General features: G+C 49.1%; 1 protein-coding gene across 2 annotated transcripts in view; it reads left to right on the top strand.

Moving 5' to 3' along the window:
* The first annotated feature begins 161 nt into the window (after nt 1-161).
* LOC144142825 (uncharacterized) overlaps nt 162-16,766 on the top strand; it is a 52,555-nt gene continuing 35,950 nt past the window's right edge. The window contains exons 1-4 of one of the 2 annotated variants that reach the window (XM_077674600.1): nt 162-700; nt 8,419-8,714; nt 11,452-11,508; nt 14,254-16,389. In XM_077674600.1, the coding sequence (XP_077530726.1) occupies nt 377-700; nt 8,419-8,714; nt 11,452-11,508; nt 14,254-16,389 (2,813 nt within the window). In that variant the 5' untranslated portion in view covers nt 162-376. The remainder of the gene's footprint in view (nt 701-8,418; nt 8,715-11,451; nt 11,509-14,253; nt 16,390-16,766) is intronic. The other variant, XM_077674601.1, reaches the window with a different exon arrangement.

The following is a 16,766-nucleotide window of genomic DNA, read 5'->3' as shown; positions in this document are numbered from 1 at the left end:
TGTCAGAGTTACGGTTGCGCTGGGCGGGTTCGTTTGATTGCTTGCCGTATATTTCTTTAATTTTTAAAGTTTATTATGGCGGCTTGTTGTGATTCCGTAACTTTATCGACTTTATTTTCGGCTCTGAAAAATCACGCCGTTGAGTTTGCGCAGCCAGCAACGCTGGGCACCGTCGCGGCGGTCGCCATTGTTGATGTGCGTGGTTTGTTGGCTCACAAGTGGATGAGAATAAGAGAGCATTCGCTCGATAAATCTGTTCCCTATGTAGCCAAGACGCGACTTTAGAGAAAAGGAACCTCCGCGGCTTCGACGAGGTCTCGTGGGGGCCTCGTCACCGAACCACCGAAAGAAAAAGGACTCAAAGCACCGCGTAAACATGTCCGGGCGGCCTTTTCGTGGAGGCCGGCGCGGCGGGTTCTTTCCAAGGGGTCCGTTCCGCGGCCGGGGCCGGGGTTTTCGGGAAAACAGGGGTCGTGGTCGAGGCAGGGGCTTCTACAAGCGGTTCGACGACGACCGCGACAGGGACAGATACGGGAGGTCCGATCGGTACTACTCCAGATCGCGCTCCCGGTCTCGTTCCCGGTCGCGTTCCCGGTCACGATCGTACACGAGATCCCGGTCCCGTTCACGATCACGCTCCAAGACTCCGAGGCGAGACTCCAGGTCGCGCAAGATGCCTACCAAGAAAGAGCTGCAAGAGGTAAGTCGCCTCGCTTCTAACTTTCTCGGTGCCGTGCTCTGCCATCTCTACGGTCGGAGTCGGGAGCGAGTGTTAGCCGACGCTTTCACCGGTTTGATGATTACTTAGCCGTAGAGGAGGTGCGTTTCGGTGATTGGTGGGGGGTGGGGGGGATGACGTTTGTTTTACTTTGCCTATTGAGATTGGGGTGCCGCTGCTTGCAAACGCCTTTCCAGCAAAAACAACGAAAAGAAAACAGTGTCACTGCGCAGTGCTTTTCTTCGGCAACGCGTTATGTGGATAAGGTATGGCCCCTAGAAAGAAATGAAATCCCCTAAACGCGGAAGTGGTTTTTACCGATGGGCCGACCACAAACCAATTCATCTTCTTGTGCCTTGTCATTATTGCCAGTCCCTGCCTCTTAAAAAGCACAAGTTGCCCAGTCATGATTTACAAGCTAGCTTGCGAATAGCGGGAGGTTATGACGTCACACCGAATTAACCCACACACGGGACTCGTTGAAAGAGAACCACTTAAATTTGCTACCCGTTATCCATCAAGCTGTCGCGTACTGTTCAATTACCCATTCCTTGCGAGATTCGACGGCAGTTACGCTTTATTGATTTGTCGTTGCTTTTGTTGAGGATCCGGAAGAGGAGGTAATCCCAGAAATTCAAAGCGTTTACGCCATCTGCCATAGCTGAGGGGCCATAAATCTCGGCGCTCAACAAAGAGCGCGAATGGCCGCTTCAACAAAGGGTCCAGTCTTTTTGGCCACCTGTTGAGCGGGGCTATCGGAAGCCCAAAGTCGGACATTAAGCAAACACCAGCCTCTTTCGAGGCCCAGACTGCAAGAGTTTGTACAGGCTTTGGTGTCTCGAAAGTGGGCTTCAATGAGTGCTGTTTTCATTTGCTGCATGCGTGAAAAAACTGTGGCCATTCTTTTTGTTTATGCGATGCGGAAACGCATTAGTCTTCCCGATTTGTGCATCAGTAGGCCCGTGAACAGCCAAAACAAGACCTTCCCAGGAGCTCGGAATAATGGGACGGCTGGCTTCATCAAGAGCGCTCAGGTCGTCGTCTTTTTTAATGGTCACTGTGCCCCTACCTGCCTTTGCCATTCTCTGTATGTGTTGTGTGTGTCAGGCCGGAACGCGCATTGTGGTGGTTTTTGTTAGGTTGGGTTTGGTCTCGCTAAGTTTACTGTTTGACTTTGTGTGGAAGAAATATGGGCTGGCCTAAAAAAGACGCATGGACATAAAACTGCTCGTATCAATCAAAAAAACGTCTACGGGGGATGTGATAAGCAGAGTTGTGCGAATGAGTGGAAATCGCCTCTCGTTGCAACTTTGGGATTGTATAAGTTACGAAAAAGGGGGGGCTCCTTTGTATTAGAACTTCTGGTTAATGGAAGCTCCAATAAACATGACAGCAACCTGACTTTCTTCAAGTTTTGTTTACAATTCCACTCCTGTGAATAAGCATATTACGCGGATAAAATTTTGGGGATTCACGTTATTAAAGGGTTGTTGACATAATGCGGCGTGCCCTGGCTTAAATGATCAGCAAATTCGCACAATAGCACACCCTTGCCGTTTGCCTTCCTTGCATTCTGTAACGATCTCTCAAATGCAGTTAATCTTGGGAGGGAAAGCAAGGTACCAGTTAAATGCACACAAGAGCTGCGTAAGTTAGTGTTACCAGAGTCCTTCAATGCTTCTCTGGTCATGAAACTCCCGACCAAGTTTCGTACGGGGACAAAGGCTACCGCGAGGGGCGCTACTGCAGCTCGGAGGGCATCCTGCGGCCGGCGCTGCTCTGTAGCCAGACCGGCGGGGACGAACGCAGTAGCAGCATGTCCGTTCGCACCAAATTTTTTCGCTACTCACAAAATGATAAGTCCATTTGAGCGGCCCACGACACGTAAAGCGAAAGCGCACTGCTGATAAGGCGGCGAGTGTCTGTTTTATCTTACTCCGTGGTCTGTTCCCTGCGAAACGCGCTCTGACCACGCCCCCGGCTGCCCTCCGATCAACACCAGCGCCACGGCGCGACAGCATACGAAGCTCTCCCATAGCGCGACGGCGAAGTTTAATGAACAGAAAGGTATTGAAGGACTCTGGTGGGACTCTGGTGTTTCTTTGGGATCTCGGCTGCAATTGTTTCTTTCCCGTGCTAAATCGCCCTTTGAGACTCAGTCCAAGTGGGAATTGTGCAATGATTTGCTGTCTTCTTTTGGTTATTGACAGGGGCAATTTTGTGTAGAGCTCACACCCTGTCGGCTGCACTTGGCCTATGTGTAGCAAAAACAGCTCTGCTGTACTGCCCACCGCACCAAGTTTTACAATTTCGTTGAGAGGCGTACTTCCACTTGCAATTTAACGTTTGGCAATGATTTGTAACAAGTCAACCAACCTCGGAGTTTCACATTGTTGTAATTGTGTTACATGACAATTCGCACAGACTACCATGTTACTTTTCCTGGGCAGCTTTCTTCTGCAAATGCCAGTGGTGTGTTCATTCACTTGTCTCAATGCTGCCGTTAAAGCTGTTAGGTTTGCTCGCTTCCTTGCTAATTCTGCAGAATTCGAATGGTAAAAAAAGACCTGTCAAGTGAACTCGCAGTCCTACCAATCTCGCTTGCCTTTGTGGTGTAAATACGAGGACCTTTAGCTAGCCAACCAAACCCTCAGCCACGTATATATCCAGTGGTTACCGCATGTTTTGTGTATGTGATTATTATATTTGTAACTCCCCAATAATGAAAAGTAAGCCACCTCTGTCACCCGGAAGAAAAATCTACAACCAGTGCATACTGCCGGTGGTGACATACGGAGCTGAAACTTGGTGCCTTACTAAACATCTAGAAAGCAAACTTAGGTCGGCTCAACGGGCCATGGAACGAATAATGTTATAGTAACACTCGGGGATAGGAAACGAGCTATCTGGACCAGGAAACACACTCGAGTAGAAGATACCATAGTTCAAGTAAAGAACAAGAAATGGGCTTGGGCTGGCCATGTAGTGACAAGAACCGACAGCCGGTGGACAATGAGGGTAACAGAGTGGATACCAAGGGATGGGCATAGAGGAAGGGGAAGGGCAGTAATTCGTTGGAGGAATGAAATACGGAACTTCCAGCAGTGGACTCAAGCAGCGCATAGCAGGAGTTGTTGGAAGTCACTGGGATATGCCCTGCTGTGGACCTTAGTAGGTTGATGATGATGATTTGGCATCCTAATGTCCATTGCATTCATCTGTTTGTTCAAACAGGGTCGTAGAGACTACTGGGGCAGCAAGGGTTTGGTTTAGTGGTGTAACAGGTAGCATTCATCCAGTAAGCATCCAGGCCAATGTGTCTATCAGGCCCTGTGCTTAGCTGCTCTGCGATGAAGAGTGTGCAGGCATGTTTTGTAAAGCTGTAATGCGTAGCTCGGTCATTCTCTGTACATGGTAGCTGATTGCTGAAGCAGCAGCCATTGGGAGTATTGCAATAACTACTGATCGCTGCTTATTCAAAGAAACAAGAATAACAACTAGCTCTGCTGTATAAGCAATGCACTGTGCCCGTGGAACCATGGGTTTCGGGAAGAGAAGATTTGGCTTGAATGATTGATTGCTAGAGTGGGGAAAGAAGATGACGATTGTCTTTCTTTGTCTACAGCGTGCCATGAGATCATCGTCACTTGTATTTTTTCTCTCCTTCAGGTCTCCGTCTGGTGACTTTTAACCACTGCAGTTTTGTATTTTGACGCTCTGTGTTTTTTTATTACCCAGGTAAATTTGTGTTAACAGCATCAAGCCTGTTCAGTACTGTTACAAATGATGAGGTGGTACAAGCTAATCCATGGCCTCTCATTACGGTGTTCCTCATAGTCTAGGTGTAAATTCAGCATGTGAAGCTGAAATTCGAGTGGACGCTTCACTCTGCTATTGATGGGACTAAAGTGTTGCTATTTTCTTTTTTGTCTTTTTTTTTTTTCTTCTTTTCTCGCGGCTTCCTTGCGCTTCTAATGTCACGCACTCGTGGTAGACAAGGTGTTAAGAATTGTAATCTTAATTGTAATCCTTCAATCTTGATTGAACAACAGTAATAATACAAATCTTGATTTTTATTGGCATGTGCGAGGGTTTTACGTAAATTTGAAGTCATTGTCTGCCTTATGTACTTCCCTCAGTATCAGAAAATGGCAAAAGGCAGTACAAAACTGTGTCGCTTAAACAAGCAAGACAATAAAAAAAAGAGAGAGCTTTGCAGGAGTTTTACTTCGAAGTTCTGGAAGTGCGGAACACCGGTATCTATCTTTACCGGACAGATAATATTGTGTGGAAAATCTCGATTGTCCAAGTAAAGATTGCTGGCTTCTGTTTTGCCCACGACAAGGTTAGAAAGTGTAGAAGGACAAGAACATAAAAACAACAAGTGGCTTGAGCTACATTTTCAGACTTGACGAACAATGTTTCGTGTCGGAATGGATGATAAATCGTGAGCTTGTCGTCTGCCGCTTCGACTTTACACTTTGACTAAGTGTTGCCTGTAACACTGGCAGCATATGCATTGTAGACTTTAGACTAGACTAAAATCGCATGTTCAGAGTGCTCGTATATACGGGAGCGTTAGTGTTTAATTTTCGTCTTTACACTTCGCTGTGAAGGTGTGGCATTTTTGCCAGAGATGGGTCAAGCGTACCGTTTTCCATGTTCACAGCTTGGTGGGTAGAAGAAAGAATGCATTTTAATTTTTTTTTTTTTCACTGACTTTTGTGTCAGACGTTTGTCTTGTCATGTCATTCGTGAACATTACTTTCTGGAAGATTTGAAATCCAACGTCTGCTGTCTTCGCAGTCAACATTAGTTTGCAAAAGTTGTTTCACAAAATTCAAGTGTGTCGTTTTTCAAGACAGATTGCACGGACTTGACATGATGTTAACAGTTGAATGCAAGGCACCCAAAACATGACACGTTGTTGGAGCAGCAGTGATCTGCACAGGCTTTTACTGTTGGGGTGTACATAACTGTGTGCAAAAGCCATGTTCTGTGAAACCAGTGTATGCAGACTGTGTGTGTGAAGAATTTTGTTTCTTAATTAAACCTGAATGGTAGCTCCAAGAGATTGAATTTTAGTGCAACCATTTTTGCTCATGACAGTACTGTATGGGGGTATAAATGTCTTTTTTTTTGTATTTTTTCCAAATCCGTTCTTTAAAAAAGTGGTCATATTCATTCCGAGTGCAGTTCTGCAACTTATCTTTCCAACGGCATAAAAAAGAACTGTGCAGGTGGTAGTGTGTGAAGAATGACTTGGAGGGGTGTTCTAAAAATGCGGCTTCCTACTCTCTAACAGACTGCCGAGCTTTGAAAGAAACAACTGATGAGTAGAGTTGTGCAAATAACAAAATTTTGACCGTGAATCAAGTAGAATATTTTCAAATATTGAATATCTTTGCTTAAAAGGTATGGAGCTAATTTTTAAAGATTGTTGTGGGTTCGTGTTTTTGCATATGTGTTCGTGTACTGGCTCAACAAGAAAGTGGTTAAGACTATTATAAATGGTAGAGAATGACGGCAAGGCAGTGGAGCAGAAGGAACTTAGCAGATGCTAACCTGAAAACTCGCAGATATCAATGTCAAGAATGTTTGCTTAGCCTAGGCGTTGTGTGGGGAAGCCAACCCCTGAATGTGTGCCATGCGGTGAAGCCAAGAAGGTTTAAGTTTTGAAGTGCAGAGCACTTTAGGCGCTCGTCTTGTCGTCCTAGCTCGCTCGCTCGACCCAAGTATATAGAGCACCAAGGCGGCGTCCCGGGGTAACGCTGTTTTTCACAGCGTACCCCAGAGCCTTCGAAAGCCAAGCGGTTCATATAGTCATAAGCACTCGAAACTCGTGAAACGCTGGCCCTTGTCACACATCTTCCCGTTGTTTAGCGCAAAGAAAACTGTAGGTACATTTGAGGAAAAATTACATAATTAACCGGCAGCGCCCACATTCCGTTAGTTAAGGACGCCCGTTGGGTTGGTTTTTATGATAGTAAACGCGAAATATGACAGTGCAACGCCGGCACATGCGGGGAAAAAAGCATAAAGAGAACAGAACTCCCGCTGGCGCAGTTTCAGGCAGGGGTCGCGCGAGCACTGCGAAGGCGGGAAATTTGAATTGCATGGGGAGGTGGTAGCAGTAAGCGAATAATGGCGGTACAGCCCGTTATGGCGAATCACTGCTCTGCACTTCCGACAGCTTTCACATTGAGTGGAACGGCTTTAATTTTTTTTAAACCTCCTTGGGTGAAGCTCTAAAAAAAAGATGTGTCCTGAGGCAACTTTCTTTTTTATTTTTTGTGTTCTTCAAATATTCATGAAAGGTGAATACTTCGGTAAAGGTGCTCTGCTAATCGAATCGAACAAATTGCATTCACAAAGAATTCCAAGGTATGAAAATTTGGATGCTGTTGCAGAAGGGTTTTAGTGGACGTGCAGGTTTAGTACGATTAAATTAGTGCTGGCTGTCACTCAGCTTTTCAAATGGCAACAAAAAGCGAAAACGCCCATGTGTTAAGATTTAGGTGCACACTAAAGATCCCAAAGGTCAAAATTAATCCGCAACCCACCACTACGGCGTGCCTTGCAACCCAGGTGTACTCTGAAAAAAAGGGGGGGGGGTCACTCAGCTTGATCTGCATCAACACACTAGCCTTAGAACCGTGTTGGTGCATTCCCATTGAAACTTCATCCCCACTGCTCAGATAATGCGTTTTCTTTATCGCACATTTTCCTTAGAATCTCGCCCGGGAAGTTATGTGTTCAGTGTCCACAGATTGTAATAGATTTTTCAGGCACTGATATGGTGGATGTTAAGCCAGTCTAATGGGCTTTTTATACACTCCAGCAAAACTGAAAGCTCTTGTGTCCCAACCGCCAAGCATTAAAATGCCCATAAACCAACCACTCGTTCTTGGCGTGAACACTATTAAAGGAAATCTTTAATGTTCCATCCCAAAAGTTCCAGACTACAAGCAATTGAAGGACAAGTTTAACTCTCGTGAGCATCAGAATATTTTTGCTATTAGGCAAAAGCCTAATGAACGATTTTAAACATTTCAGTTGATTGTGATGGCTAAACTTCTTATTTGCATCATTTGTGGCCTGTAAACTTTGGGCATGGCCTAGGAGTTTTTGACCAAGGCTGTAATGCGCTGCATATGACCCCATGTTAACTCTTGGTGTTTATGCACCTTGCCAATGGCTGTGTCGCTGCCCTGTGCAGCCATTTAAAAAAGCCTGAGGCATTCTCAAGCTTTCTCGCTAGCTCTTGGTCTATTGCCCTCTCCCCCGCTCTCTCTTAAATTGGAAAGATGCAGATATTGTTAGTCGTGTGCTATGGGACATTGACGGCTACCGCAGCTACCTGATGGTCACTATCCCATACCTCATCTTCCCCTGATAGTCATCATCATCTTCCATCTCTTCATCTCATGGCCCTTCTCTCCACCTTCGGCTGAGTGTGTGTTCTGCGACAGCTGCATGCCTAATAAACATCTTGCAGCACCTGTCCTTCGAGGTCCTTACCATATTTTTATTTCATTCTCGCTGGAAGCAGCTGCAAGTGTATAGCTGTATTGTTATTATTCCTTTTGATAATCTAGTTCTGTTCTGGGGACTACCACAACTGCCCCCACTCTTTTCCTTGTGTCAACAGACCGGCTGTAAAGTCGCTCTCTTGCCTCTCTTCCCCCCCTGGCACGCAGATTGCAGCGGCGGTCACGCAGTCGATAGTCAAAGAAAAGGAGAAGGAGAAGCAGATGCGGTCAAAGACGCCCGTGCGGACACGGCCGTCCTACATGGACTCCCCGCCGAGACTGGTCAGCACTCGCCGCAGCCTCAGCCCCCCTCCCATGAGGGGAGGAGGAGGAGGGGGAGGGAGAGGGGATGTGAACGACGACAGCCCCCCCTACTCCCGAGACTACTCTGCGCGGGAACCCAAGACGCCCCAGCACAGGCCGAGAGAACAGTCCCCGCCACCTTCGCGGGACGGAAGCTTCAGGTGAGCTCTTTCGGATGCTTCTCAGGGATTTCTTGTAGATAGATTTCTCATAGACACCTTGCGGATGTCGCGCAGTTGTCTCGATGCCTCAAAGTGTCTTGCGGATGTCCCACAGACGTCTTGCGATGTCACAGACCTCTTGCGGTGGTCTCTCAGACAGCTTGATGTCTCAAAGTGTCTCACGGATATCACACCAACTTCTCATGATGTCTTGCGGATGTCTCGCAGATGTCTCAGTGTCTCAAATAGCGTTGCGGATGTCCCAGAGACATCTTGTGGATGGCTCTCAGATGCCTTGTGGATGTCTCGAAAACCTGAAGATCTCTTTTCTTCCCATTATACAAGTACAGGGGACACTAAAACAACCTCTTAACAAAAAAGGGAGGAGGGAGGGACACTGAAATTGGGGAGTGGCCCCATGGAAAACATGACGTGTGAAACTTGTTTGCGAAACATGACGGTTTATAAACTGCACCAGAAAGAGCTTTAACCCTTCCCAGACTGGAACGGCCGGAAAGTTGGTAAAAGGTCAGGACCAGAACGGCCACTTGCGAGAAAAAAGTGAGAAAAGCCACGAAAAGCCACGAAATTTAACCTTGAACACCCAAGTCGGGCGCACCCCGACAGCGGACCACTACGGCCGTGTTGTGGATGGCCGTGCTGGGCAGGGCCCGACAACAGATCGCAGGGTTAAATGAAGCTCACTTAGATCTTGGACTAGAGCCACTATATCAGGTTTCAGAGTATTGGCACTGTTTTCTGTCATTGTTGTAGGCTGCCGAGGGCGGCCGTTGGTTGAACCGCGTTGCGTGACGTTTGTTTGCCCCAGAAGGCCCAAGGGCGCTGACATTTTAGTGCTTCTGTGTTGCTGCACGCACGCTGTTTGATATGTCATGATTTTCGAAGCGCAGTGCGGCTGTATGACACGTTGAGAGTGAGTTTATAAGCCCCCAGACAGAGTAGCGATGCCGTGCTGCTCTGTACTGGGCTGTTTCGACCGGCGGGAAGGTGGAAAATGCCTGAATCGCTTCCTACTGGGAAAGAACCTGAGTGGTCTAGCGTAACCTATAGCCACTTAAAAAGCGTAGCTTAATTAGTGGCTCTAGCGTAACCTAGAGCCACTAAATGAGCTACGCTAGCGTAACCGAGCCTGACCCCATCGCACCGGCGCGCTCTCTCTAAACCTTCGAAAAGTTAAAGGCCAACTGCACTCAAATTTCACCCTGGATAAATGCCTTCAAAACGTGCAGTAGGTACCATGAGAACTACTGCGACACGACCGGTAGCTCTGTGCAATGCATGGTCATTCAGTTTCAGGCACTCAAAATAACGCCCTTGCAGACGACAAAGCACCTGCCGGCGTGTCGCGCAAACAGCCATTTAGCGGAAGTGACATGCCAGCCGTCCAGGCCGATCGGCCCGCCTCACAGCGAAAGCATCCAGGAAACTCGTATTTCGCGCCGGTACGCCTGGCTTTCGTGGCTCCGAAGAGGCTTCGTTAACCATACGGTTCTCTCCTTTTCGAGTGTCGTCGCGACATCATGCCAACGCAGTGTGCTGCTGTCGGAGCGCACGAATAGTGTCGTGCTTGCGGGACAAACGCTCGCTTTTCCACGCGCCTCCGACACCCCCGCACGCGCACGTTCACACTCTCCTCCTGGCTGCCTGAGCCGGCAGCGTCGGCCGGTCCGCACAGCTCGCACCGTCAGGCCAGGCCGTCTGGCCGCTCGCGCCGACGGCTGATACATCACTTGTGCCTGCCCGTAATGGCCGCGTTTCACCCAGTTTCGTTTTCAAAAGCAACGATTTTTGCTGGTCACTTGCGGTGTAATTACGCACATTTCAGGCGTCATACTTCGTACATCGCGGTCTTTTTAGTCATACTATGCAGGAACAGTGATTTTGCGTTGTCGAAATTTTGAGTGCAGTTGGCCTTTAACACAGCTGCCATGGTTGCCAAACGGCGCCCGGACCAATTCCGCCCGTCAATGTCAGCCGCAACAGGGCGCATAAAGCCACTCTGGGGTCAGGCACCAAAATGGCTACCGGCGTGCATCAGTGTCGTTACTCTTAAGCGTAGCTCATTTAGTGGCTCTATTTTGGACTATTGGGGGGTGGGCTCGTAGCCGCTGTGCTCTGTCGGCACTTTTAAATATGCACAAGATAAATGTCTGGAAGTATTCGGGCTTGCGTTGTGCAGCTTAACTAATCAACTTTGCCATTATTGAGCAAGAGCCTGTAGCCCTAGTTCATACCTGAGTTTTGGAAAGTGATGAAACACCTTGCGAACCACCCCAGGGATATCACACTGCTTTGCACTGTAATTTCGGCTTTCCGAGTCTCCAGATCGTACAGGTTATACGGATTCAGTATCGTAAAGTCTGTGAAATTTTGAGGCTCAGTTTTGTGAGTGTGTCTCAGCTGTTGTCCCTTGCGGCATCATCAAATTGGTAAGAAAAAAAATAAGGCAAGAGGAACGGCTCTTCTGGATCCACTTTTCTCACACACAAAAAAATTAATTGGTTAGATCGGCTGAAAGAATTGAGGCAGTGACCTACATGTTCCAGATTTTAACCTGGTAAGGCAATTAGGCACGTTTGCTTCCAACTTGAGCACACCTCCAAAGCCCCCTAAAAAAAAATTCATTTTCACAACAGATTGCCCTTTGACCATGTCCTTTTGGTGTTTTATATCTACACATATACGTAACTAAACTAAGCGGACTAATTCCTTACAGGAAAGACTCGAAAAATAGCCGAACGAAGCCAGCATTACCGGCAGAACCTACTAAATCGTAAGATGGGACATTTGTTTTTTTTTGTGTGTCTTCTTCCTTCCTTGTTCTGGTCCCCCATCTTCTACACTACGTTACTTCAAGCCTACTGTCTACCAAATCACCCAAAATGGCAGCCCTTTTGATACTCTGGCAACTTCCGTTGGGATCCGGATCCGGTGCATGACACGCAATGGCTGGGGGTTTCGGTTCTGCACTGGAAGTCACGTTTCTCTTTCAACCTTGATGCCACCATCTTCAAAAAAGTTTTATGCCTTTATGGTTTCCATCCCAAGTTGATAGAAATAAGGTGGCTGTTTGTGCTTGTGTGTTTTCTGATGTTTGTAACTGCTGGTTGCACAGTTTTGCATGAAGTGCGTTCGTCTTGTGACACTTTGTGCTGTTTGTGTTAACCTGTTTTGGGTTTTGTATGGTTGGAGCTAGGTAAGTGTTACAAAGTACAAACATTTCACATGTGCAACAGAAGGGCCTGGCAATTGGCTGTACAGTTCTTGGAAAACACTGTTGTAGTTTGATATATATATATATATATATATATATATATATATATATATGTTCTTTTCTTCCCTTGCTTTGCAATAATGCAATAAATGGAATGGTTCCAGAAAATGTTAAACATAAACGTCGGTATTCTAGCCACCATAATTTTTTCAAGTTTAACTTACACCACACAGTTCGTGTTTGATGTTGAAGAGAGCGCACCACAAAAAGAAAGGATCTGCTGAACCAGCCAACTTGGCTGGTCTAACAGATATAACCTGTGGGTACGTGTTAATGAAGGGAATGCATTGGAATTATAATTATCTCCATGCTATATTTTATGTGGCTGCTTTGGAATGTCATATCCCTGTCGTAGGTTGACGGAAATTATGAATACCATTATGAACAAGTTACGGACAGCAGAAAAGTAGTAGCTTGCTAGTGGCAGCGATAAAAGCACACAAAAGAACATTAAGCTCAAGCAATAAAAATTTCAATTACTCGACCATGAGCTTTGCTCTGAAAATGCTTCAGTAAAATCATCTTGTATGTTACCGCATGTACTCGCAGCGTAATCCTCGCACTTTTTTCTGGAAGAATCGGTGTGAAGTTAGGGGGTGCGATAATTGCGCGGGAGAAACAATTTCGTGTGGTTAAAACGAGCTTAAATTAGATTTGAATAGGGAATTCAGGTAACCAAGACATTTCAAAGCTGGTCTTACCTTCGCAATAGAAGTACAAGGTCGACATAGGTGCGAACCACAAAACTTTATTCGTACCTTCGCAATAGAAGTACAAGGTCGACATAGGTGCGAACCACAAAACTTTATTCGTTGCTGCCAGCTGCTGCCCATCTTCACCACCCCCGTTTGGTAGCAGCAGACCTAAGTGGGAACAGTCCCAGTCCGAGTTAGTTCTGCTAACATCGCTGGTCGTTGCCTCGTCATCACCTCTGGATTCCACGTCTGCTTCAGGGGCCTCATCTCCATCCCACACTGAGTGGTCTTCAGTCGCATCCAGGGCATTTGATATGCCTGTCTCCTTTCGATGACGTCTGCGGTTATCATTCCCCACACTTCCAATATCCAGCTTCACAGCAGCTCCACCGACGGTCTCATTAGCCGACGGTGTCATTATCTTGCCGTCTGGCGTCGAAGTGGCCTGAACTTCGGCCTTCCACTCTGCGTACAGCCTTCGAGCGTTATCTTTAAACAGCTTATTCAAAGGTACGTCCAAAGGCTGCAGCATGGACATTAGGCCACCTGGAATGACGGCCAGCTCAGTGTGCAGCTCCTTTAACTTTGCGCGTCTTGTTGGTTTCCCTCAGTTCCTTGTGCTGCCGTCTCCAGTAGCGCATGCTGAACTCGTTGTTGCCGAAGTGCCTGGTTGCGGCGTGGTTGCCGTGCTCTATAGCGTATTCGATAGCTTTCAGCTTGAAAATGGCTATATAATTGCCGTACCGGCCCATGCTGAAGCACTACCGAAACCAGCACAGAACAAAAGATGAAAAACTTCTCAAAATGGCGGAAAGTGACCTCTCGACAGCCGATTAGACTGACTGCTGCTCCTCCAATGAAGGGAAGATTGCAGGTTGCGCGAATGAAACCTAGTAGCGTGCATGCGAAATGGGCCAAATGACAGTGCGAGTAGTGTTGGCAAGATGGCGCTAGGCTGCCATGCGCCTGGCACACCTGGATACACCGCGCTCTCCACCGAACGGAGTGGTTGCGAGCACGGGCATCATGCGGGTTTCACGAGTAGACGACTTTCGCCGTTGCAGCTTTGGGGGTGTGAGGATTATGCGAGGAAACAAAAAATCCAAGTTTTGGCGACCCACAGTAGGGGGGCGAGTATTAAGCGAGTTCAAATGTGAATACTAGACTGGTCACAGCTGTGCTTGCAGATTAATGATTTGACTCACTAAGGCTTGGCACTAGTTGGAATTTCAGCACCGTCTTTTTCTTCTCTCTCTCTCTCTCTCTCTCTCTCTCTCTCTCTCTCTCTCTCTCTCTTTTTCAAGTAAAGGTCAAACTCTGTCAACGTGTTGCCATCTAGCTTTGTTGAGAGCCAATTTGTTGCCTTGTGGATAACAGGAAACAGGTTAGCGGTGTGTATAAGCTGGGCTTGTGAGTAGTTTGAATACAGTGACAAGCACATGGTTCCTCTGGGCACTTAGACATCATTTAATATTCGTGTTTAGGCTTTTCTTGCGAGTCCCTTTCGCACGTCTGAAATCTCAGTGTTGTTTTCTGCTGATCATTCCAGGTCCCAGCTTTTGGAAATGGCCATGAGGGAAAAGCAGAAACTTGGACTGGACAAGCTCGACTCACCCCGCACCTCAAGCTCAGCTTTGAAGGCTATCCAGGGCTACTCCGAGACGAGGTCCCCCGACGACTCGGACCATGAGGACAATCCGCCGAAGGACCTGTACGACGACCTCCCCAAGCCTCTGTTCCCGATTTCCGGCAAGTCCGGCACGGACTCTGGCCGGAAGACGGGAGGGGGCAAGCTGGTGTCGTCTTTCACTCCAGTAGAGTCCCGAAAAAAGGTCATCGATGACATATTTCCCGACGTCGATGAATACGATCCCCGCCGGGAGACGGAGGAAGAAGACCGCAGGGAGATGCGGGGTGGTGGCGGCAGGCAGTCAGACCGCTACGCCGACTCTCGTCCGGAGCAGCGCCGTTCCGACACGCACATGGACTTGTACGACGACGTTCTCTTGGACAGTAGGGCGAGCTCACGGTCAGAGTCAAGGTTCCACAAGGAGGACGGCGGCAAGAACCAGCGGCAGTCAACATCCACTCTCATTCCAGGTCTGGGCATCGACGCGAACATTGACGACGAGGACGCATTCCTCTACGGCGACGAGGCTCCCAGCGCGGGGCGCTCCTCGTCGTCGACCCAGCAAAAGTCCTTTGAAGAGAAACCGTTTATGGAGGACGTACCACGGAAGAAGGCCCCTCTGGCCGAAGAGTCGTGGATGGCGGCGCCGTCGCAGCGCTTCGGCGGTGGCCCTCCCTCTCCCGACGCGTCTGACTTGACCATCGACCTCAATCTTCCGTTTGACCGACGCAAGTCCGGTGAGCCGTCAAGGCAAGGAAAGCTGTTCCAGGACACAAAGTCCCAACTTCCGGAAGGACCACAGCGGAGCAGTCGGAGAATGCCGGAGAGAGAGAGGCCGGATCGCATGATGGACGAGCCGGATTTTGACTCGTGGAAGCCGTCTCAGCGGCGCCGGTCTCCGTCGCCCGAGCAGAGTCCTCCGCCATCAGCGCGGCCTTCCAAGATGGCGCCGTCGAAGCACTCGATGCTGGGCTACAACTCCATCGAGTCCATGAAGCAAGAACTGCGCGAGCTCAAGATGATGCTGAGCAAGGAGAAGGAGGCCAAGGAAGAGAGCTACGAGCGCAGCAAAAGAATGAGAAGTCCCTCGGACGACGGCTCATACAGCCGCGGCGGTCGGAGTCCGAGTCCTGTCAAGCGGCGGCGAGAGAGCTACTCCCCGGTCCACCGGCGGCGCGGAAGAAGTCCGATCGACAGCTACCGCCGACCATCGCCGCCGCCGTCGTACCGGCGGGAGCGCCGCGAGAGCCCCTACTACCGCGGCGCTGCAACCCCATCCATGCGTCGCTACTCTCCATCGCCGACCAACAGCCTCTCGCCATCGTCGGACCGTTCCGGCGGAAAGCGCTGGTCGCCAAGCCCGCCGCCACGGCACATCTCGAGGAGACAGGAGGGCCGAACACCGGCCCGCACACCAGGCCGCCGTTGGAGCCCCGACAGTCCACCACCGCGGCCTCGGCGGAGCAGCCTGGAGCGGACGCCCAAGCACCCGTCGTCGCAAGCGTCCTACTACCAAGAGTCGTCGCGCAATGCACCGCAGCCAGGGTATTACGACGGCGGCCAGCCTCCAGGACCGCCGGTGAACCTGCCAAACCTTTCTGTTCCTCCTCCGAACTTCCCAATGAACGCTCCGCCGCCGCAAGCTCCGCCGTACTTCGCGGGTTACCCGGCACAGGCGCCGCCGGACTTTTCCTACCCTCCGCCGTCGACCCAACCACAGCAGCTGCGGTCGAACCTTCGTGTCGTGCCATTGCAGAACGCCGCCGTTGCTGCGAGTGCGGCGGCTGCTGCAGCAGCAGCTGCGGCAGCAGCGGTAAAGGATGAGCCGGCAGCGTCGTACCCTTCGGGCGTGAAGCAGGAGGAGACGCCCGTCGCCACGCCACCACTGTCCAAGTCGCAACAGAACCAGCAGCCGACCCAGGAGGAGATCGAGCACTACCTGAGGCTTGTCGAGAACAAGGACAGCCTCAGGGACAAGGTGAACCTGCTCAAGCAGGAGCTGGTCCGGCTGGGGAAGATCCAGAACGAGGTCATGCGGCGGAGGCAGCATGAACGGTAAGGGCGCGGCCGCCTTTGCGGTCGGACGTGGGTTGTGGGGCGTAGTGTTTCATACTAACGTGTACTGGAAGGAAATCTGTCGCTCTAATAGCATGCTGCCATATCAGCTCACAGCGTTCTTCTCCCGACTTGGCTTGGCTCGCCACATGGCTTCTTTTCGCTCTCGAAGCCGAAATCGAGAAGAAATGGTAGCATTGTGTTTTTGTTCATCTTGCATGAAGCTTCTAAATAACTCCCTGTAAATGAACCTTTTGGAGCTCCACGTGTCTGTCTGTAAAACAACTTTCAGCAATCTTATATAATTAATTTGCTTGATTGTTTGTTTGTTTATTTATTTGTAACCACAGGCAACTTTTGAGCTTGTTGGCGAGCCA

Source organism: Haemaphysalis longicornis, unplaced genomic scaffold (assembly GCF_048455015.1).
Source record: "Haemaphysalis longicornis isolate Haplotype H1 unplaced genomic scaffold, Haemaphysalis longicornis Haplotype H1 scaffold_6, whole genome shotgun sequence".
In the NCBI taxonomy this organism is placed as follows: Eukaryota; Metazoa; Arthropoda; class Arachnida; order Ixodida; family Ixodidae; genus Haemaphysalis; species Haemaphysalis longicornis.
Note: the sequence above shows the minus strand (reverse complement) of the source record. Positions and strands in the feature narration are given on the sequence as shown.